This window comes from Grus americana, chromosome 2 (genome assembly GCF_028858705.1).
Source record: "Grus americana isolate bGruAme1 chromosome 2, bGruAme1.mat, whole genome shotgun sequence".
Classification (NCBI taxonomy): Eukaryota; Metazoa; Chordata; class Aves; order Gruiformes; family Gruidae; genus Grus; species Grus americana.
The window spans coordinates 114,848,448-114,870,612 of NC_072853.1; the positions used below are offsets into that span (position 1 = coordinate 114,848,448).

The following is a 22,165-nucleotide window of genomic DNA, read 5'->3' on the forward strand; positions in this document are numbered from 1 at the left end:
TGGAGCACCCGCTGGTGTCCCACTGGACACCTTGCCCCCAAGGTCGATCAGGCCAGGGGCTCTTGGCCACTCTGGGAAGCCCCTGAGATGGCTCCAGGCTGAAGGAGACCAGGGCTTGGGCATCTCTCTCCTGGGAGGCGTGACCAGCCTGCCTGTGGGAGGAGGAGGAGGCCGGTCTTGCTCACATGCTCAGGGAATAGCCGATCGCCAGCGCCGCTGGGGTCAGGAAGGAATTTTCCCCCGGGGCAGATTGGCACTGGTCCCCGGGGGTTTTTTGCCTTCCTCTGCAGCACTGAGCACGACCACTTGTTGTCAGGGCTCCTCCGCTCCATTTTGGCTCGGTCACTGCCTGCTGCTCATGCACCACGAAGAGGGCCTCTCGTGCCCTGCAGCTGGGGGGAGGAAGGCTTTTTTTTCCCCCGGTGGGCTAGCAAGTGTCCCCGGGGGATTTTTGCCTTCCTCTGCAGCTTTGAGCACCGGCCCCTTGCCAGGCCTGCTTTGGGCCATTTTGGCCAGGTGCCTGCTGCTCATGCTCCACGAAGGTGGCCCTCGTGCCCCGCATCCGGGGGGAGGAAGCTTTCTAGACCCCCAGGGCGGGCCCCAAGGGAGGCCCCCGGGGATTGCTTCTTGTCCTCTGTAGCATTGAGCACAGCCCCTCGGCAGGGCTCCTCTGGCCCCTTTCGGCTAGGGTCTTGCCTGCTGCTCTTGCACCTCCAAGGTGCCGCTCTCTCAGGCCCTGGCTCTCTGGGGCTCTCTTGCCCCGTGCAGCTTCACAGCGGGAGCGAGCTCTGCTCTTTCCTTGGCTCCCTTTCCCCAGGGGTTCTTGCTTCTGCAAGGCAGCCGGTGTTTTTGGAAGGGCTCCAGCCTTGCTGCACCACCAGCAGCAGCTGCCACTTTGCAGCTCTCCCTGCAGGCAATCCAAGCGCAGGGCAGGCGCAAGAGCGCTTTGCACGCGTCGCTGGACGAGAAGCACAGCGCAGCAAGCTTTGGAAAGCCAAAAGTATGCTTTTGTCATCGCTAGGCGCCAATCTGCACAAAATAGCCCACGGTACCACACACCTCCTCTCTGTTTCTGCTTCAGCTACTTCTTCTTCTTTTGTGTGTGGTCGGTCCAGATGCTCATTCTTCATGCGCTCTCTCTTCAGGAAACAGGGACTGCTTGGCCTGTATTGTTGCTGCTGCTTTCTGCAGCTCTGTGCCTTGCCTTTGCCAGACTGCAAGGGATGTTTTTTCTAAACGGAAGAATGCGTCAGCCTGCTCCAGGCTACACATGCGCATTGTCTTCATGCTCATGAGCAGTGGCTCTGAAAAGATTCAGGAAAATAAAATAAAATCCCGTTTCCACTTGCGACCTTTGCGTGATGTGTCCTTGAAAGCGTATTTGGAGCTGAAAAGCCCCTGCCGTTTCAGGCAAATAACAGTCTCATCGCTACGCGACTCATGGGGAGCACGGTGAATAAACAAGGGAAGGGAAGGGAAGGGAAGGGAAGGGAAGGGAAGGGAAGGGAAGGGAAGGGAAGGGAAGGGAAGGGAAGGGAAGGGAAGGGAAGGGAAGGGAAGGGAAGGGAGGGAGGCAAGGCAAAGAGAAGAGAAGAGAAGAGAAGAGAAGAGAAGAGAAGAGAAGAGAAGAGAAGAGAAGAGAAGAGAAGAGAGAAGAGGTGATGCTATGTTGTGCCTGAAAAGCTGTGACCTGGGTGTGAGGGCTCCATCCAGGAGAGGGGCTCTCTGCAGGGCAGGTGCCAGGCCCATCCAGGAGATGGGGTCAGAGATGAGCACACCTACAAGATGGCTCAGGCAGGGACTGAAGGCCTGAGGCTGAGCTGAGAAACCTTCCTGGGTCTCTTGGTAGGAGACTGGACAGGTGGGGGTTTCAGGGGATGCCCGTCCCAGCCGTTGAGGTCTATGAGCACCTCCAGAGCCCTGACAGAAGGATACTTCCAAATGTTTCCAAGTCATGCAAAGAAAAATGTGATCACTCAGTGTTCTTCAATAATACCTCTGTGTATATCAATGCCTCTACTGTGCTTCCTTGCCACATCAAGTGTATTGTACTTTAAGAAACAGGTGTTTCTTCCTCATTGTACTGAGAAAGAAGAGTCATTTTAGGATGCAGCCGCGGTGCCTGCAGCAGCTGGTCTGCCTGCCTCACTGAGAGATGTGGCTGAGCTGCCAGCGGACTCTGGTTTCACCAATGGTCAAGCCCAAATGGGAGCACTGCCAGGGCACTCTCATGCACACAGCCACCTAACCTCGTATATCTCCCCCAGCTTTGCGACCTCTTGGGTATTTCTTCTTCTGGTGCACTTTAAATTCACAAGGCACAAATTCAGAAGGTGGTAATGAGGTGGACTGACCAACCTGCCAGCAAAGAGACGAACGGTATGACACGCACACGTGCCTGTTGTCGTCCTCCTCACTCCTTCAGAAGTGAGACTAAACCCACCCCAGTAAAGCTTCCCCTTTTTATTCAAGATGCTGTATGTGATTCGCAGAAAAAAATAACAGACAATAACATTTTCTCAATTAGAAAATGGTGTGTGTTTACAGCATACTTTCTTAACTACACATTAATTTGTGGCTGCTTCCAGCAAAACCCCTGCCCCCTGCCCGCGAAACATAATCTATATAGAGCATAAAGAAACACCGCCATAATGGCTGTAAACAAAATGTGTCGCTGGACTCTATACATGGAAAATATTGCAGTATTATCTACTCCCCATCACATACTGTAAATAGCTGCAAGGGAAGGGCTGATTCGCAAACCGTACCAGAGTAAACACTTTGCTGTGTAAGCCATGGTGTCAGGGCATGGGAATGAAGAAGGTACCAGCTTTAAATAGCCAAATATAGAAAACCCACTGGGTCCCTGAAACGATTGGTGCCAAAACATACACTGAGGTGTCTAATGATGAGTCAAAACACAGCTAGTCGTTTCCCTCAGTGCCAGACAGAAAGCACCTTCCTACAATCCAACATGACATTGTCACAATGACTATCGCTTCTGGAAGTAAGGCTGGACTGGCAACAAATCCAGCGTCTTTTTGCAAAAAGGGGACACCATTAGGTTGATCACTCACCCGTCTTGAAGGTGGATCCTCCCTACTGCTGTTTTTCGAATTATAACAGTTAACAGATCCCTAGATCAGATAGTTTTAAAGAGGAGTAAATGTTACTCCCAAACAGATGAGGAATCTGGGGCACACAAGAAGGATTTGAGCAAGATCATTTAGCAAGTCAGCAATAATAAAGGGACTGTACCTGGTAGCTTATGCCAAAACTCTCTCTTCTGCATTTATATTCTCTACCCTCTTATTACAATGGTGGTCTGCAGGCTCAGAACAAGGATCACACATAAGAAGGGATGGGGGACTTGTTGTCTGCAGGTACTCATTAACGGATCGATGGATTAAAAGTGGCATAGCATTGGAGAAATGGATGAAAAACCCTCCGTAAGCATTGCTTGTTAAAAATAAACAAGGGACGAACGCAGACATGCCAAAATGTATAAAAAGTGAGCTAGTTTTGAAATTAGATCTGTTTACATTAGATGAGAGCTATGGCTGTAGTGTGACATGAATGTTTCATTCCACAATTTTTCCTTAAAACAAAACTATATTTTTTTCTCCAAAAAGCAGGACCTCTCCAAAGTCTCTCCAAAGAGCAAGACCTCTAAATTCCACCTGCAAGAAAATCCTGGGTGAAAACATCCAAAGTAGTAGCCTCCTCTATGAACAGAAATACAAGAATTTAACTGCTGAGACCCTATGAGAAATAGTAAATATATAAAGGTAATACTTATTGTCACTGCCAATGATGAGAGACTCCAGAAGTTAAGAGGATGTATTTATGATATTTCCTCTTCCATGCTTTCTATCTAAAAAAATGTCTTGGGTTAGATATCTGGGAGTCCTCATGCTGCTCAGAGGTTGAAATTTTACTTTCAGTGATTGTCTGTTCTTGTTTTCGAGCAGGACAGTAGTCCATGGAGCAGATTGTTTTACTAAGGGAATACAGTGTTTTGAACTCTCTCACATTCCTGCTCGTTCTTTTCCTTACTTACATCCCAGCTGTGCCTGGGGAAATAATCTGCTAAGGTGGTGGCTGCGAAAGAGCACCACACCATGAACAGCTTGGCAGCTGAAACAGCACAGAAACATGCTACTGCTCATTGGCATCTATATATAGAGCCACACCACACCTCATCTGCTGGCACAGCAGCCACTGATCAAAATATCTGTAGTAAAACTTTTCAAGTACTTTGCTTGAAGTTCGGGGGTTTTTTCTTGGTGATTTCTTGTTCTTTTCCTGCAGACTTTTTCTTTCGCTGACTGTGAATTATACATATATGAATGCCCTTGCATATGCACATGCAAGACAGTGTCTTGTTCACACTAAGCCATTATTTTTTGCAACTGCTTCATATTACCCTCCCTTTCTTCTCACAGTTGTGTGGGACAAAGATGAAGGGATGAAGAAAATGGTTATCATGGTGAAATGATAAATGACAGCAGGTTTTGGTAGATGGGAAGGGCACCAAAAAAGCTATGCTCGGGTCCACAAAACAGCCTTATTTTTTCCCTTCAGCATCTATGTCCATGAGATAAAGGCCCAAATTAATTCACCGATTGAATTAAAATAGTCTGTGAAGCTGCACTGCAAGCAACAAAACATAAGGTATTTGTTTAAAAAACCTGAAATGTGGTAAAGACCATTAAAAACAAGCGTTCTTTTGTTCAACCCCAGTGAATGGGTTTAAATTTTTTATCGTGACGTGCAGAAGTCATGCCATACCTGGAGAAAAAGTCATCTGTTTATGTCCACCTCCCAAACAGCAGGCACTGTGAGCACCTATTTCAAAAACTGCGCATATAAGCAAATTAGAGTGAGGTGGCACCGACTGACCTGGCAATGTAAGGTGGTTTGTCGAGGAACCCGAGCCTGGTAAGTCAGCTGAACATCGCGCTGGACCTTGAAAAAGAAAGAGTAGTTTCAGCGGAGATGGATGAGTTGTAGTCCTGCCAACCATGAAAATGCTTTTTGCAGCACTGCCACCACTACGAGGTGTTTGTTGTCTTCTTTCTGCCATTTCTTATCCTGGTTTTAGGTGAGGCTAACTGGGCAAGTAGCCTCACTTTCGGGGACCTTTCCATCTAAAGGAGTCAGTATCAAACATATCTTTTTTCTTTTTACCACTTACCGGCTTTGGGTGGAGGTACCAGAGTTATTGATTCTGGAAGTTTCATGTTCTTAAGTTTTGGACTTAGGAACAGTTGCCAGCTGTCAGACAGCTTTCCCTTCATCTACCTCCGTGTCCTCACAGAACTGGCAATTTCCAGTTTTATTGCCCAGCACAGCTCTGAAGGCAGTTACACAGCACTTACCTTGCTTCTGTGGTGGTTCAGCGAGTGGCTGGCATCACTTTGGGAACCACTGGTTGGTAACAGCTCCGGACATTTATATCACTGGCTATACGCGCCAGAGAAAGGACTCTGATACTGTATTTGCAAGCAGAGGTGAGTCACCCAAATCATTAGATGCCTTTTCCAAACCATCTTTTCTCCCTTCTTGCTTATGTGGCAGTCAGTATTTTTGATTTGAAGATCACAGTTGATGACATCAACATCCTCAGTGTCTAACAGAAATTGGCAGCTTGGCTTCATCTCTACTTGCACTGGACTAGAGGTACATGCAGACTCAAACCAAGCCAGTAAGGCATAAGAATACAAGCAGGTACAGCAGTGAGCACATTGCATGTTCTTCAGGAAATCGATACCAGTGAAGCTCCCAGAGAGGACAGGAGTGAATTAAAACCGGAATTTCAGGCAAAAGGGATTGCACAAAGCCTTTCACACTTGTGTTCAATATCCCTGAACTTTACATCCTCCTTAGAGAGAATGGCTTGGTCTCTGCCACTCTTTGTCATGATTTTTTCCTTTTTTAAGGAAATAATCAAATAGAAAAACAGCAGCAGTATGGGAAAATTCTGGTAATTACTTGTGCAGTGCGATGACTACTGCACAGACATCACTGGAGTCTATCTGTGGAATAAGATAACTTTGTAGAAGGTGGTATGTAGACATGTAGCTGAAATGCTGTGAAAGGAGGTTTATGAGCAACACTGGAGCGCAGGACACCAGCCCTGTGGGATCAATACTCATGCTCCAAGTAGCACAGGAAAAAAAAAATCACACTAGCAAGTGTTTCAGTGGGCAGGAGTGTGGTGTGCTCTTGTTGGCTTAGACGCTATTATGGGCTGTGATTTCAGTCAAAAGAGAAAAAGGGAAAAGTGAAGATGACGTGTCTAAACACCAAACAGGTAGAGATTTACCTCAGGGTCCTTAAATAAGATATTTGAATTCTCTACCTCAATTTCCTCGTCTTTAGAAATTAGGTAATGTGACTAACTCCTCCTCACAGGGTCAAGTGGTGAGCAATGACTGCTGTCCAAACAATGTTCCCACTATGCTTAAAAAACCCAGCTGATTATTACTAGTGCTCCATGGGGAGCTGGACGGTGGAAAGCAAACGGCAAGTGTCATGCCTGGATCAGATGTAGAAAGCACCAGAACAAAATAAACCCTTCTACAAGTTTAATTCAAATGGAGCAGAGACCTCATTGGTTTTATTTGGTAATAGGATGAACATACATGGACTCAGTTACAGAAAAAACTGGAATGTTGAAAAATGTTTTATACATTTAGAGACCACAAGCCTCTTCTTTCAAATAAGGAACTAACAATAAATACATATTGTTTAAAATTATTCTCAGAACAGTTGAGAATACTTGGCATTACATGGCATCATGAATTTCAGTTTTGCTTTTTTTTTTTTACTTATGAGTCTTAACAAACCAAATAAGTTGTTTTTTTTTCATTACCCTACCCACCCAGTCCCAGGAGCAAACTTGTGTTGAGTTTTGCTTTCAGCATGTATTTTAATTTGTTTTCTTTCCCCTGTTGCAAAATAGCGTAACAACCTGCCTCTTTCCTCCTTGAAAAATGTTAGAGAACAGGTATTTATTTTAGTTCAGTTCAAGAGAGACATCTCCATTATCAGTTCTGCTAATATAGACATACTCTAAAGTTTATGTTCAACTTCATACATAGAATTCCCTGCAGAATGTCAGCTGAGAAAAGGTTATTTTACAAGACCGAGATCCTTGAATTTGGTTAATTTCCCCTTATCCTTCCTACCAATAGGTTTAATGTTTCTTAACTTTATTTAGGACCTGTCACTGTAGGGTTAACCACAAGAGCAGTGAAATCTACTATTACAGATAACCCACAACGTTCACCCTTCCTCCCTGCTGAAGGTAGTCAGTGCGCTAAGGTATGACTTTGACTGAAATGCCTACAAGAAGTAGCATCATCGTAACGAAGAGAGACATACAGCCTTATTTAAACACATTGTGGTGGAAGCAGCTCCTACCACAGCAAAGGAAGACCGCGCCACCCTGACGCGTTAGCTTTACGCAGACTGCCCTGCCTGTAATTAGTTGGACGTGTTGCGGTTATTGTCTTTGGCCCCAGGCACTGCGGTGGGACCAGCAGGACTTGGCATGCAACTTCCTTTGATTTCAGTGCAACTAAAAGAGTGATCAGGCCCTAGGTGTTATTTCGCTCTAAGCTGATGTTGCAAATGCAATGGCTTTTGTCTATCAGGGAAGAAGAGGGAGGAGAAAAGGGAAGGGAAATATTCCTGTGAGAATCTGGGCCTGTAGACAACCAGAAGGTCTGGCGAAAACCCAACCAGAACCCTACAATAAAAATAGCAAATATTTAAAAAAATTGCATATAAAAGTGTATAAAAATATCATCCAAGCAAGAAGAAAAGGAAAATGCTCACTCTGTCATTCTACTGCTAGGTTTTATCACTAGAAAACCCCAATGGCCATAAGTAATTTTGTTTGACAGATGCACTCCTACGACCACCAGCAGAGGCAACGGGATTACATATATTCCTCCTACCACTGGATAGCTTCTAAAACCAGGGTGTTATGAGTACACAGCAGTCGATACATACATGCTTGGAAGAAATCGAAAGAATACGAAATGCCAAGAGCGTGCTGCGAGGCTTGTGAGTGAGTCCTGTCATGCGCTTAGGTATGAGAGTAAATAAATTTGCTAAAACCGGGTTTCAAGTCCTCAGCCAGCTTGCCTGGAAGTAGCTCCATTTCCTTCTACCTGGTGGTCAAGTCACCAGAGCAGGGAGAGCTGATGCCTTGAAGACAGGCATGTGTCCCAGTCCTGCTTGGGTACAGAGCCGAACCCTCTGCTTGCTGGGGATTAAAAGGGACATTGCAGCTACGAGAAGGCAGTCTCAGCAAGTAGAAATGCACGGCCAGTGTTTCATTTTAACAGAAAACAATGGCATTGGCAGTGGTCACCCGCCCTCCGCCTGCTTTGATCGCAGTAATCAGGGAAAGGGTTATCTGGGATCACAAAACTTGCCTGCCTGTGGAAGCAGGGAGAGCACCACATGAGGATGCACACCTGGCACGAAACTAAGACTGGAGCAGACCTGCTCATGTTTTGGATTACACAAGTGGGAAAAACCTCTGTACCGCTTTGGAGAGAGCTGAATTTATGCCTTAAAATGTGAAAGCATGTTTCTTTCCCTCCTTTCTACCTGGCCAGCACTGATGCCCACTCCCCGGAGCGATCTGCATGGAGTCAGTGCCACAGAGCTCCTTCTCGTACTCAGCCAGCATGTTCCTGCTTTTGAGTGCTGACGTTCAGACACCACGCCAGCACAGCTCTGAGATCAGCAACCGTTCAACACATGCGAAAGCACAGGATCACTCTGTTGTTTTTAATTATTGGATAAGGTGATGGATTGAAAAAAGAGTAGGAGAAAAGGACTTGATTATGCTGTCATTTGCTGAGTATAAATGGCTAACATATGGTATAGATCATCAGAGGATGATGAGTTTCATTATTATAAAATGAAATATGAGGAAAAAGGAGCCAATAAGAAATATTTAAGACCAATCTCACAAATTCCTGGAGATAGACTGGTTTATTCTAGTTGAAGCAAAAAAAGTATTGTCCTTGTCAGGTTCCATCATTTCTAATTTGAATAGATTACTGTACTTTTTAATTAAAAGCCACGTTTGGGACCAACTGTAGAATTTGCGAGGTCTAACACCAGAAGTATTTGCCTTTAGCTAGGTGAGCTCATGGACCTTCTGATTACAAAGTAGCACAGCGCTGCCAGCGATATAGTTTGAAATATTTTTTCTTCCAGACTGAGCTTGTAAGAGTTTCTAAGTACATATGCAAACATTTGCATATTCAAAGGGTAGTTTGCAAAAACACCACCATATACTATTCTTCTTTGGCATAACCAACTGCATTTTGGAAAGTACGTTCATGATCTTTTTATAATTAAACATAGAAATCTGACCATATAACTCTGAAAAAAAACCATCGTGTAGTTTGTAAGAAAAGCTGGTTGACTTAAGCATTTTGAGAGGCTGCATCACAGGTTTTTACATTTAAAAAATAAACAAATCCCTTCTTTCACATATGTGAACACTTCTTGCATGTTGTCACAGAAATGCACGGTTCAAATCACTGATTTGAGTGCACCCCAAAGAACTGTCACCCTTTGAGCCATTTAAATAATGAACAGGGTACAATGGGGGTGGTGAAACATTGGAACAGGTTGCCCAGAGAGGTGGTAGATGTCTCATCCTTGGAAATATTCAAGGTCAGGTTGAATGGGGCTCTGAGCAGCCTGATCTAGTTGAAGATGTCCCTGTTCATTGCAGGGGGGTTGGACTAGATGACCTTTAAAGGTCCCTGCCAACCCACACTGTTCTATGATTCTATAAAAACATATTGCTTGCTTTTTCTTTTTTTTTCTTAAATTATAGTGTGTCCAGGAGTTCAAGCACTATGTCACCATGAGTCAAAGGTCTTTTAATTCCCTGAACACCAGTCCCAGCTAAAGGAAAAAACACTGATAGGGATACTTGCAATGGCCCTCCCTATTTTAAGGGGGTAAAGTGCCTGGATTCTCCCTCTCAAGTTACACAACAGTTTCTGGGAAGCAGAAGATGTCTGTTGCTCTTCCAGCAAGGCAGAGCCTTCTGAGAGCACCAGCAGTCCCTGCGCAGAGGTGGAAGAGTGCCATCTTTATCACACAGCTTCCCAGCCTGTGCTGCCCTCTGTAAAATGCACTCTGGCACCAGAAGACCCCTTTGTGCCTACTGGTGGGCGCTCCCAAATAATTCTGTAGAATTTCATGAGGCCAACGGTATGGGCCCTGTATTTGCAGAATTTCTGGCTTATTCCGTGCTTGTATAGTCTTACTGAGGATGGAAAAGGAAGGCGTCTGAAAACATAATTTCTATACATCTGGGGAAAGTTAGGTAAGGATGTGAAAACAGAAATCCTTTCTCACTTTTTATAAACATGGGCCATTAGCTGATGAACACCTAATCCTTGGCCACATTTTTTTGTTTTGTTTCCTTTTGTGGAATAAAATAAGAGAAAGCAGTTCTGTAATTTTTTTTTTTTAATTTTTATTTTTTTTTTTACACAATTGTACAGTGGCTGATCTCTATTTTAACTGGGAGATGTCTAGACATAACACTCCTTGGCTCACAATGCACTAGCACAATACTGCAGAGTGTTCCAGGGAGGTAGGGGGGCAGAGTAGGGGACTGTAGGTGTGATCCTGGGAGAGGATCCCACAAGAGATGCTTTCATCTGGCCTAGTCTCTTTGTATAATTTTGATTTCTAGGTGTCACGTTCACTTTATATATTTCCAAGCTAATAGATTTCAATGGGATTTTTTTTTACATGACAACAAAAAAATCTAAAAAAATGCTAATAATCCACTGTAGCTTATTAAAATGATTTTAAAAGAGCAGGAGAATATTAGAGCTAGCTCTGACTGCCTGTATATTGCAAAACATTTTGCTGCATACCTAAGTGCCGAGATGAGTAACTCTGACTATAGCATCTCTTCTAGAATGGCAGCTCTGATCTGCAGTCCCCAAGAGACGGCAAATCCACCCCTTCCCTTATTAGCTCCAGCCAGTGGTGACTAACCCTAACAATCGAGGAAAAACATTTTCCAGACTGATTTCACACGTTTGTGCCAGTGCATGAGAAACAAGAACTGATCAATCGTGAATTAAGCAGTCTGGCTTTGCTGTCTGAAAGAAGTAACTCCCAGAAAGAAAGAAAATATATATCAGAAACAGATGAAGAAAAATACTTAGGTTTTAAAATTATTATTATTCTAGCATTTTTAGTCACTGTACATTAGGTAAGGGTAACTTAAAAAATATTGACTAAATCATCCTGCACCTCTGACCAGGGGGTATGTTCCCCCTGACTTCAGGGAGAAGTCTGACTAAGCAGGGACTGAGTCACCACTGCAGTATTTGGTTCTGCATTACTGGTATTTCATCAGTCTGCCTTCAAAGAGCCTGGTCAGGGCTGCAAGTCATATTCTACCACTCTTACTGGGGCTGAATGCTGATGGAGGAGGAAAAGGAGAGGTGGGAAAGTGCTACATGGTGACACAGCCCTCTGCCTGTCACACAGAGTGTGCTCGGCATTGACTGCGGGGCCACTGTCTTCCCAGCACCCCGCTTTCCTCAGAAAATCTACCCCAGAGCTACCATTGAACCAGGAGGTCACGAATGGGAACACTACATACCCTTATATTTATTTTATTTAAATGAGCTGGTTCAGTGATGCCAACTGTGAGTCCTAAGAACTGCAAGAGTTATTTTTGTACTACTTCTTTCTGCAAACATGTGATTGAAGCGCAACCTTTTCACAGCATGAACCTAATCTAAATCTCTGGCTTTGAACAAACTCAAACTCTGGTGTCCAAAAAAAGAACTCAAAATGTCTCTAGCCTCAATAATCAAAATCCCAGATACAAACACTCCTGAGTGAGAAGGTATTCACATTTAAATGTGGATCTAGGCTGAGCTCACTGCTGTGATTTTTGCTAGTGTGGCGGGAAGCTCATCCCTGTACATGCACAGTTTAAGCAGGAACAGAGACCCAAGCTCTAATATAGGCTGGTGGTAAAGTCCTGTGCTTTTGAAAATGAAAAGGACACACCAAAGATTTACCTTCCTAAGCCAATGTTTTGTGTGTTCTTTACATAGCAAAGAGCCATGACAACAGTCTGGTTCCTTGTAAAATACATATATGACTAACACAGCAAGATCTCATCCTGAACAAAAAGGAGTTAGGCAAAAATCAGTTGCATGTGTATGTATGTGTCTTGATTTCCACACAAACAGGTAAAATTAATTACAATTAACTAGATCCCTACCAAGATCCCAAGCCAGAAAAGCACTTACATACATGTTTGACACTTCTCATACAGAGATACCTTCCTGAATTAAGGGCTGCGCGAGTTGTTTTTTAACACTTCTTCTTTAAAATGGGCCAAAATGATGGCTACTTTCTATGTGTCTAACTCCACTGGATGAGACAGTTTTATCCACCGACTCCAGCAGTGTATTTAGGACACACTTTTTCATTTTAGTTTTGCCCATCCGTACTTCTCCAGCAACGCTTTTCCTTTTCTTTGGCCTGTGCATTCAGTCAGTAATGAAAGAAAAAACACACTGAGATAAAAGTAAGAATTGATCCGTGTGATTCCTTGCTGCCCTTCTTCTCTCAGATCTTCAGGTCAAAGAGCGGTTACTAGTAGCCCATGCACAAACGTGGGAAACAGCTCATTATCTGTAATCTCAAGTTAAGGTAGGCACATCAAGCAGTACATTAGTACATGCTCTGACAACAAAATTTGCCTCAAGAGAATATCGCTTTCATTGATTATTCCTTTCATATTACTAACTGCAAAACAGAAAAAAATTAAGGGTTGAGCAAGACTGCCTGCTGTTTAGAAACAAAACCATTTTGCTCTCATTGCATCATCTGGGAAAGACATCAAATCCTAACAAATGGTCAAATGACTCTACAAATTCAACATTCTTATTAATAAAATCTTCTATGGCGAAGATAAAACTGATGTCAAATTCTGTCTACCAGCAACCAGAAAAGGCTCTCGGGGAAAATAAAGAGAGTAAAAGTGAAGTATTACCAAATTTTCTTCTTTTTTTTTTTTAATATTCTTTTGCATCATCCTAATGTTGGTTTTACAAGCTGAGGCATAGCAAAGGGCAATATTGGCTTTTGAAGATGAGCCTCATCTAATTGCTTGACCTGTCCACAAAAATGGAATCATATGCATCAGGAAATCACCACTTGTTATTTTAACAGAAAACTTCCCAAAACAACAAAAAATGCACACATACATGAACAAACAAACAAACAAAAATAAAACTGACCCAAAAAAACAAGGCCCCCACCCTAGAACCCAGAGTCATTAGCTGTGAAATAGCCAGTGGGAGGAGGAGTGTTTTGAAAGTTGTTTAATGCCTTCCCCAGAAACTGGTCTTTGCGGAAGGAGGAGAAGAACAGGAATGAAGAAGCTCAGCTAAAATGATGAAAGAAATTTGCAGTCTCTTTTTAATATATTTTTACTCTTCCGTATCTGGAAAAAAAAAAAAAGAAAAAGAAAAGTGTCAAATGCTGCCTTTCTCCCCTTTGTCCAAGGAGCAGGTAATCTGGGAAAGAAAAAGAAGGATATCAGTTTAGACCGCCTCATTTCCTCCAAGCAGTGCAGCTTTGCTTAACTGTTGAAAGGCTGCAAGGTGAGGTGCACCAAAGCAATACCTCTTATTGGCTTGACTGGAAATATCATTCTGTCCTACACAAAGTGAAATCCATTGCTCTCTGACTAATCCAGTGGGAACTGAACCTTTGGCATCAATGGGATCATGTGACAGAATCCAGCTTGCTTAGATCAAGACATCCCATTAGGTTTCTTTGCTGTAGGGCTCTGATCACCATTGCTCACTAGCTCTTTCAATACTTTTTTGCTCATGAAAGCAACGATGTTGGTCATGTGGTCTGAGGTGAAGAAAAGAAAGTGCTCCAAACACAAAAGAGCACTACCTTTTAAAACCCCCTTCCTCCCCAAGAGCTTGCGATGAAAAGCATAGCCTTATGTATAGATAGGTGCCTGAGATCTAATAAAATATGTGCATTTTACAATCTGCTTGACTCCTCTGTCAAATATTTATAATCCCTTGGCCTCAAAATTAGGCTATATTTGACTAACATTATCCTGAATGTACAAACATAACTGTTTTCTATGTAGTTATACCACAAGTGAATCTTCACAATGAACAGATTCTCCTTGATGAAGAAATGTAGACAAGAAACCTTTTTCTTTATTCCTAGTGAAAGAGGACAGTTTCTAATGGAAGAGGACATTCTATCCAATCCTCCTCATACCCTCCGCTAGAAATCCTCTGGAAAAGCTTCAAACAGGAACATGAATATTTTAGTCTATATTGGCTGTCCCAACCAGTCTGAATACGCCTGGCACTCTGCTTAGCTACTGTTATTCTGACAATGCTTATGTCAGCAGAGTTTGAAAGTGCATTTGAAAGGGTCCCTCAGCCAAAGAAATGCAGCCCAAGGAAAGATGAATTTATCTGTAAGGCTGGGCATGCCTCAGAAGATGTGATTACATCAGAATCTCTTTGGGTCCTTTCAGAAAACCAGCTTCTTTTGCCTTCAATAATATATTGTGGGTTTGGGGTTTTTTTTAAAGTAGTATTTGGACAAAGGGTAAAAAAGACTGGCCAAACAAAGATCTAAGGCTTTGCTGCTGGATTGCATTATCTCTGACGAGATAGCAGTGGCTGCACAGATCTGTGAGTTGGTGCCATTTTCTTCTACTGTGTAGTTAACAGGGGGACTTTTCCTTTCAGGATGGTCCCCTATAAGTTGCTACAATATCTTGCTCACTGATGCAAATCTAACACACTGTTGTAAAGAATTAAGCTTTCAGCATTTAATTGGATTTATTTAGACTGAATTATGACATTCACAACTCTACCAACAGCATAATCTACAATAGGCAATAGTAACAGCCATAACAATAGTACTACACTTCCTTCATGTCTCCCATCTAAAAGGTTCAGCCTGATTTACTGTCATTAACAGGATCATAACAATCCTGTGAGATGTATCATTAGCCACATTCTAAGGAGAAAAGACTGACCCAGAAGCAAAGGTAATAATTTGGGACCTGTGGACTAAATGACATCTTTGAGCAGTAATTATTTCTGAATCTCTTAAATGATTTGCTGAATCACACCAGGAATCTGAAACAGAGCTGGAAGTATCACCCAACCTGCCCTCCCTTTCCTATGCCATCCATACTCAGAAGACTTTTAACCCCTCCTATCCCAGTTAATGAAACACGGGAAAATGCAATGTTTTTTCCAGACTCTAAAAGTTCCCTACGGAGAACTGAGTCATATATTGCTTTTTGCTTCTGTTAGCCACATCATCAGCTCCAGTGAGAACATTCCAGTACAGCATTTGCTTTAAATTTGTTTTCTACTTGGTGGAGCAGATGTGTTGGTTTCCCTTTGGATGCAATATAGCTTCCCTACAACTACCTTAACCTTGGATGTGATTCAGCTGCTTTCTCAGTTCAGCACAATAGATCCAGCGCAAATATTAGTACATATCAACAGAGATAACTGAAAGAGGAAAAAGAATGAATATGCAGTGCTCAGTACACAGGAAGGCTTTAAGTAGTTCACTTGCATATATTGAATTTCATTATCTGAAATAGCCTTGTCTGAATGCACATCGCAGTCCTTCGGTGCTGCTGACGAGTTTACATTGTCAAGGTTGAGTACTGGCCCTCCCCTTGATCACTAACGCAAATACCAGTGACTTCTAAAGCTCTTCATGTGATACCAGCATCCACTGTTAGGAGATTCTTAAGTCCATCTCTGTTATCAGCCTGTAGTTTATACTAAGGCATTTTTAACTTGTGCTTGCTGGACTATGAATGTATATATAAGATCAAGGTTGGATGGGGCTTTGAGCAAGCCAGTCTAGTGGAGGGTGTCCCTACACATGGCAGAGGGGTTGGAACTAGATAATCTTTAAGGTCCCTTCCAACCCAAACCATTCTGTGATTCTATGATTCTATGATATATTTACTATGTTACTATACAGTCTGACATACTGAAGTGAAAATACTCTGCAGCTCGTCTTTTCCTTCACACAGGATTACTCAGTGTACGACTGTATCCATACAGCAAGGAAGCTGGCTGTCAGTTTTGCACAATCGGTGATTAATCTCACACATTTGCCTCTCTATTTGTGATAAAACAAATGCTTTGGACTCCAAGGCTTTACAAGAACTACCCATTTTAACAGTTGGCATTTATTACTCCTGTCTAATGCAAACTTTCACAATCTGCCACCCAGTTGGAGAACAGGAACAGAGCCCCAGAGGCATTTAGACTGAGGTGAGAGTTTAGACTGACTCAAAAACTACACCTGTTCTGTCATGACTCACACTCTTCACCGAGCGTAAATCACAGGCATGATGCTGATTGTACCAGCTGGAAGTGGAGAGCTGACCTCTCCCAGCACCACTTCTGAAGGTGGCTGGCTCTGCTGCTCCAGCCAAATGCTTGTCCTTTCCCTCCATCCCTTCCTCCCCAGCTGCAGAAAGCCCAGCGCTGCCTGGAGCGGGCTCAGCACACCTCCCCATGGCCTGGAGCACCAGGCCAGGCTGGCAGGACAAGACCAAGAGCCATGGTTTTCAAATGGAATTTAAAAGAAAACTCTGCTATTTTCTCTCCTAAAAAAATAAATGCTGAATGCAGACTGCAGGACAGTGTGATCTGGAATAAGGATTTCGTGGGCAGGGTTTTTTTCACAAACTACTTAGGTCGCTTGGCAGTCCCTGCTGATGAAAGTGTGAGGTCATTGCATGGTCCCTGTTTCCTCTGCTCAAATATGCATTCCTTCAGTGCTATAACCATACTTAATTATGAAGGAAGCACAAGATGACTCCACAATTATCCAGGATTACACACTTGGATTTTCTTTCTAGGCAGACTGTGGTAACCTTGCAGTTCACTTGTGAAAACATAATGCTTAGCATGAACAAATCTCATCTTCTTAGCATGCTGCATGAGCACTTCTACGGGATTGGAGAACTTCACCACACCACCAAATAACATTGCCTTGGAGGTACTATTACCCCAAGATATTTTTGAGTTAGAGTTTTAATACAAATAAAAAGCTAAAGAAGAGAGCCTCAGTTAACCATATTCATTCAGTATATTCCTTACTGAGCTCCCTATGGTGATGCCTTTTCATGTATTTATGATGTAACATCATAAAGATATCAAGCAAAAAAATCAGTGTACAATTATATTAAAATGAACATTTTTGCATTTTGTATATTTTATTCTTGAAAATTTAGGGGGAAAAAAGAATCCTACAAGTTTTCTCATTTCTATAAAAATCAGATTCTCTTGTCACATCCCAGTAACCATGCGCGTTACACAGACTGTCAGTGTACCTACCAACATAAACAGCAGATATCGAAAGGGTTGCACTTGAAGGGAAGTTGAAAACACAAAGTTTATGTACACTATGACTCTTTAGCCTGAAAAGGGAGAGTTGCAGGGACAATCTAATAAAAGGTAAATGGAATTATGAGTGGTGCTAAGAATGTGAATAGGGAACAATTACTCACTGTTTCTCACAGTCCAAGAAGGGGGTTATCAAATGGGATTATCAAGTAGTAAACTTGAAACCAATAAAATGATGTGATTTTTCACATAATGCCTAAGTAAATTTTGAATTGTATTGCCTCAGTGCCCAGTACACAAGAGAGTTCCAGGTCTCTACAGATAATTAGACAAAGTAATGGAAGAAAAAATCCATCAGAGGCTATTCAAGTCAAAGATTTGACCTCTGCCTTAGCTCTCCAGAAAACAGAAAGGTGTAGGGGGGAGGCATTGCTCTGGTTTTGTTCTTTGTTCATTAAGATCTCTGCTATGAAACATTGTCAGGTAGGTGATGGAGAGCTAAAGGGACTTTTGGTCTGACCCAGCATGGTTGTTCAAGTGTTCCTAGGGAAGCTGACATCGTGTTTGAAAGTAGCCTCTACCCACACTTATTAAAAGCCTAGGCTTTTCTGGATAAGACTGTTCCAAACTCTGCTCTCCCCCAGCACCCTGCTCCATCCAGGCACTGGGTGAAATGACAACAGAAATGACAAATTGCTGTATGGGAACTGATATCACAAAACGATTACTTCTGATGCAGTGCACAATGAGGGGAAATAATAGCCTCAGTAACTGTGTCTCAGGTAACCCATAATCCAAAAGGTAGCTATCCTTCCTACGACAAATGATGGAAGTATTTGAAGCTGGTAGGGCAGATCACTAAATCTGCCACTTCTAATTCCTTTTGTGAACTCAGCATCTTGCAGGAGATTTTGTAAGCTTAGTTTCAAATTCCCTTAATTTTGTAAGCTTATTCCCAAAAGCCTGCGTATTTCTTGTCTCCCCTGAGTGCTAAAGTGTGCTCAGTTGTAACCTGTCCCCATCTGAAAAGCACTGCTGAATCTACTCCTAGTACTCGGAATAAAATGAAAATATCAAAAAATTCAGTGCCCAGTTCTCAGAACTGGATGATCCTGTCTCCTATTAAAGCCATTTGGAAAGCCTTTTCAAAGAAAATTAAGACCATGAAGAAATAAATTCTGCATATTTATGCTATCCTCTTGCTTCTGTTGTACCAGTGATGAATGAGGCCTAAGAAACAAAGTTCAGAAGATCAGTGAAATAAAGAAGTATGCATTATAAGTTAATTCATCTCTGTTATCTTTTTAATGGATGAGAAATTTTATAGTGATTATTTTTTCCAAAGAAAACAGAATGTTACTCAAAGATGTCTGCATCCTGTTTAAAGCAAGGGAAAACAAGAATAAATGCTGCGGGTAACAAGTTTTGAATACTTGTTTTGTAACTGAATTTAAATACCATCATTCTAATCTAGCAGATGACCCAAGTGCTTAACATTCATTTCGCTAGGAGAAGAAATGACACTAGCATAGAAGGTATTTCGATTTTTGAGCTTTGGCACATAATTATCCCTAAATCATTCATGACGTCAAACAATTTCTAGTCCTGTTCACACTGATGTTGTGTTTTATGTTTGCTTGACAGCTTGCATTACACTTGACCTCAGATCACATCAGTGATGGAAGAAAGAGATTAGCTTTGTTTTAATATATGTTGTTGGCTTACCAGCACATTATGGAAATGCATAACAGCAGAGAAAACCACAATGAATACATTGCAAAAGTTTGGTTACACCAAATAACGTTTGACTTTCCTGAGTAAAGCATGTATGAAAGAAATTAGATACTTATTATGCAAAGCAACCTGCAGGAATAAGTATGAAAGTTTATTCTATATTTGATAATCAAACATAATTCAAAGCTCTGAACATGTCTGGGGTAAAAGCTAGATGATGGTTTTCATAAAGAGCTGTTCCGTTGTGAATGGAAACGAAAACCCCAGTGCTTTTCAAGGCGCAAAATGGATGAGTTGCCATAGGCAGAAGGATAATCAAAGCTAACAAAGTTTTCATCCAAATATATGAATCAGAATATTGTAATTAGCATTGGGCAAATAATTGCTTCTTTGATTGAGTGACTAAACTGAAAAATTAGGATAATGCATAGCTCTGGGTCAGACACAAGTAATTGCTTGCTTTCTCTCATGGCAAAAACGATTGTTGAGGAGTGGGTTTTTTGGTGGGTGGGAGTGGAGAGGAAATGAAAGATCAAGCTGAGCTTTTCATCTAACTCAAACAAAACTTTTATTTTTACCATTTACTTAAAGCTGGCTAAAAATATGAAACATCACTTTAAAGTAAAAATTCTCATTTGGATTTTTTTCAGTGCCTCTTCAGTTTCTGACAATGACTTGTTTTGAATTAGACTTAAATTTCTAAATTCAAAGTGCCTGATTCAAAACAGTACCTTGCAACTAACATCACTTGCTGGTTTTCTTATTCTATGTTTATCATTGCCTCCAAGTCCCAGGTTTTGACATTAAGAATAGTAAAGTGGTGGTTTAGAAGCAGAGAAAAGAATGAATTGCCTAGCGACGGACCGATTAATGGTAAAAAGTAGTAAAGATTATTATTAGGGTATGAGTTTCAGAAAACTAACCTGTAAATTCACTCTCTCTTCTCTTTGTCCAGCTTCTGTGAACTGAATTGTACAGAACTGCAGACTGAGCAGCCCAAGGGGACCGATGTCACTTTGCCTCTGCCCCGAGGGAGAGACCAGGCAGCACACGAAGCAAAGGGCGTGAAGGTAGCCACCAAGCACCCAATTGGCAGTTTGTGGAGTGCAGTCTTTACGTTTGGATTCCAATACAGTTGACTGTTGGATTTCTTCCTTCTTAAGGCTTCTACTTAAACTACCTTGTTGGAGTCCCTATCTGGTAAGATACCGATAGCTGGTATGCTCAAATTGGAAGCTAGTTGTTCCACGGGGAAGGGATAAGATCAAAGCTAAAGGTCACTGACCTCTTTTGAGGAGCCATTTCATATACTTCCTCCCCTTCAGCCATTCCCTTCAGACATGACGTTTTTTCTCTTTCAGGGCTAAGTGTTGCATGAGGAAAAAGAGGCCTGATTGTGACTGGACTGAACATAAATTCATGGACCTGGGGAGCAAGGAGGATTCTCTGCTGAAGCAGAGAATTTCTATACGTCATTGCACAGGCAAATTATCCTAAATGGGGTAAGAAGGACTGTAACAGAAGCAAGGTCACAGCTCCACTCCCTGACTGGTGTAATAAAATGACTGATGGTGCAAAAATCAAGGAGGAATTTCCACAATGTACTGCAAAGTTACACATTCCTCCGTGCCTCTAGGACCATGGACATTATCCCTGAGTAGCAATGCAGCCATATGCTATCTCTGAGCAGAACTATATTTAAAGGACCACAGGTAACCTGAAAAAAATGTTACCCATAAAGTTAACTTCTCACAAAAAAACATTTAAGTACCTATAGTGATTTTTTTTCCCACGATGCATCTGGAATGAATATTCCAAATATTCACTTAAATCTGAAATCAAGCCAAATGCTATTGCCAATTTTTAAACTTCTCACATATATCTGTGACTTCATGTAAAGTAGAAGCAAAAAGCAATCAAGCATCCTAAGGACTTTCTAACTACCTGTATGGCCTGAACAATGAAAAGCAGGCTAAAAAAGAGATACATCAAAGTCTCCAAGGAAAACTAGGTGCTTTCCATAAGCTTAACATACAGTCACAAAACCCACAAGTTGTACAATTATAGAAGGTACCGTTCTACATATTCCCCATATTCTCATTGAGCATGCATGCCATGGTGATGTAATGTTCCTGAGGTCAGGATGCTAACAATGTACTTTGCATTTAGCTTCAAAGATCACATCACATCATGTTCATCTTCTATTTGATATTAAAACTGCATAAAACCTTCTTCAGAGTACATCCCTCTATGCAAATTCCAGCTTGCCTCAGGTGCCATTTGCTAAATTAGACACACTCATTTTTTTCAAAAGAGCATAAAAAGGATTTTAAAAAGCACAGAAGCTTTTTACCCCCCTCCAGTTATCCTATATTGCACTACTATGGAGCAATTGTTCAGCATAGATAAATTATGGTGAAATATGTCTTTTTGGATAGACAAATGCCTTCATGCTTTCAAGCTAGCTTTTCCAGAAGATATGAGTACAACACTTTCCGATTTCTAACTTGGGGCAATAACCTCTAATGTAATTCAAATAACAGGCCATAAAAAGAAGTACGAAAAGGAAGGAAATTATCCTTAGAAGTAGTTCTTCTACTGCAATTCCAATTTGACACTGCTGCTGGATTCTGACACATAATATCAAGAGCACTATCAAGCAGCAAGGAGGAATCTAATGTGCTTGCCTTACAAAAACTGCAATGGGCTTTTTGCATCTGACAATAATGGAGAAATCAGCCTATCTTTTGGAACAGAAATAGAAATGGCACCATTATTTACATGACCTGAAATTTACCATTTTACCTCTCTCAAGAAGATATAGACAAATGCTGTTAATTTATACACTTGAGTAACCTCTTTTAAAACAGCATTGACATTAAGCAGATTACATGAGCAGGGTTTTGTCAGAGAAAGTTTGCCTAGTGTTCATTGCTACGTAGTGGTCTTGGCTAGATTGA

At 42.0% G+C, this 22,165-nt stretch overlaps 1 protein-coding gene across 13 annotated transcripts in view; it reads right to left on the minus strand.

Annotated features, from left to right (window-relative positions):
* PDE1C (phosphodiesterase 1C) overlaps nucleotides 1-22,165 on the minus strand; it is a 392,346-nt gene that overhangs the window by 58,449 nt on the left and 311,732 nt on the right. For 7 of the 13 annotated variants that reach the window (XM_054818615.1, XM_054818619.1, XM_054818617.1 and 4 more), the window contains one exon: nucleotides 6,595-13,540. In XM_054818615.1, coding sequence (XP_054674590.1) covers nucleotides 13,527-13,540 — 14 coding nt within the window. In that variant the 3' untranslated portion in view covers nucleotides 6,595-13,526. Of the gene's footprint in view, nucleotides 1-4,902; nucleotides 4,969-6,594; nucleotides 13,541-22,165 lie in introns of those variants that run through there. The other 6 variants (XM_054818612.1, XM_054818608.1, XM_054818613.1 and 3 more) reach the window with 1 other exon arrangement.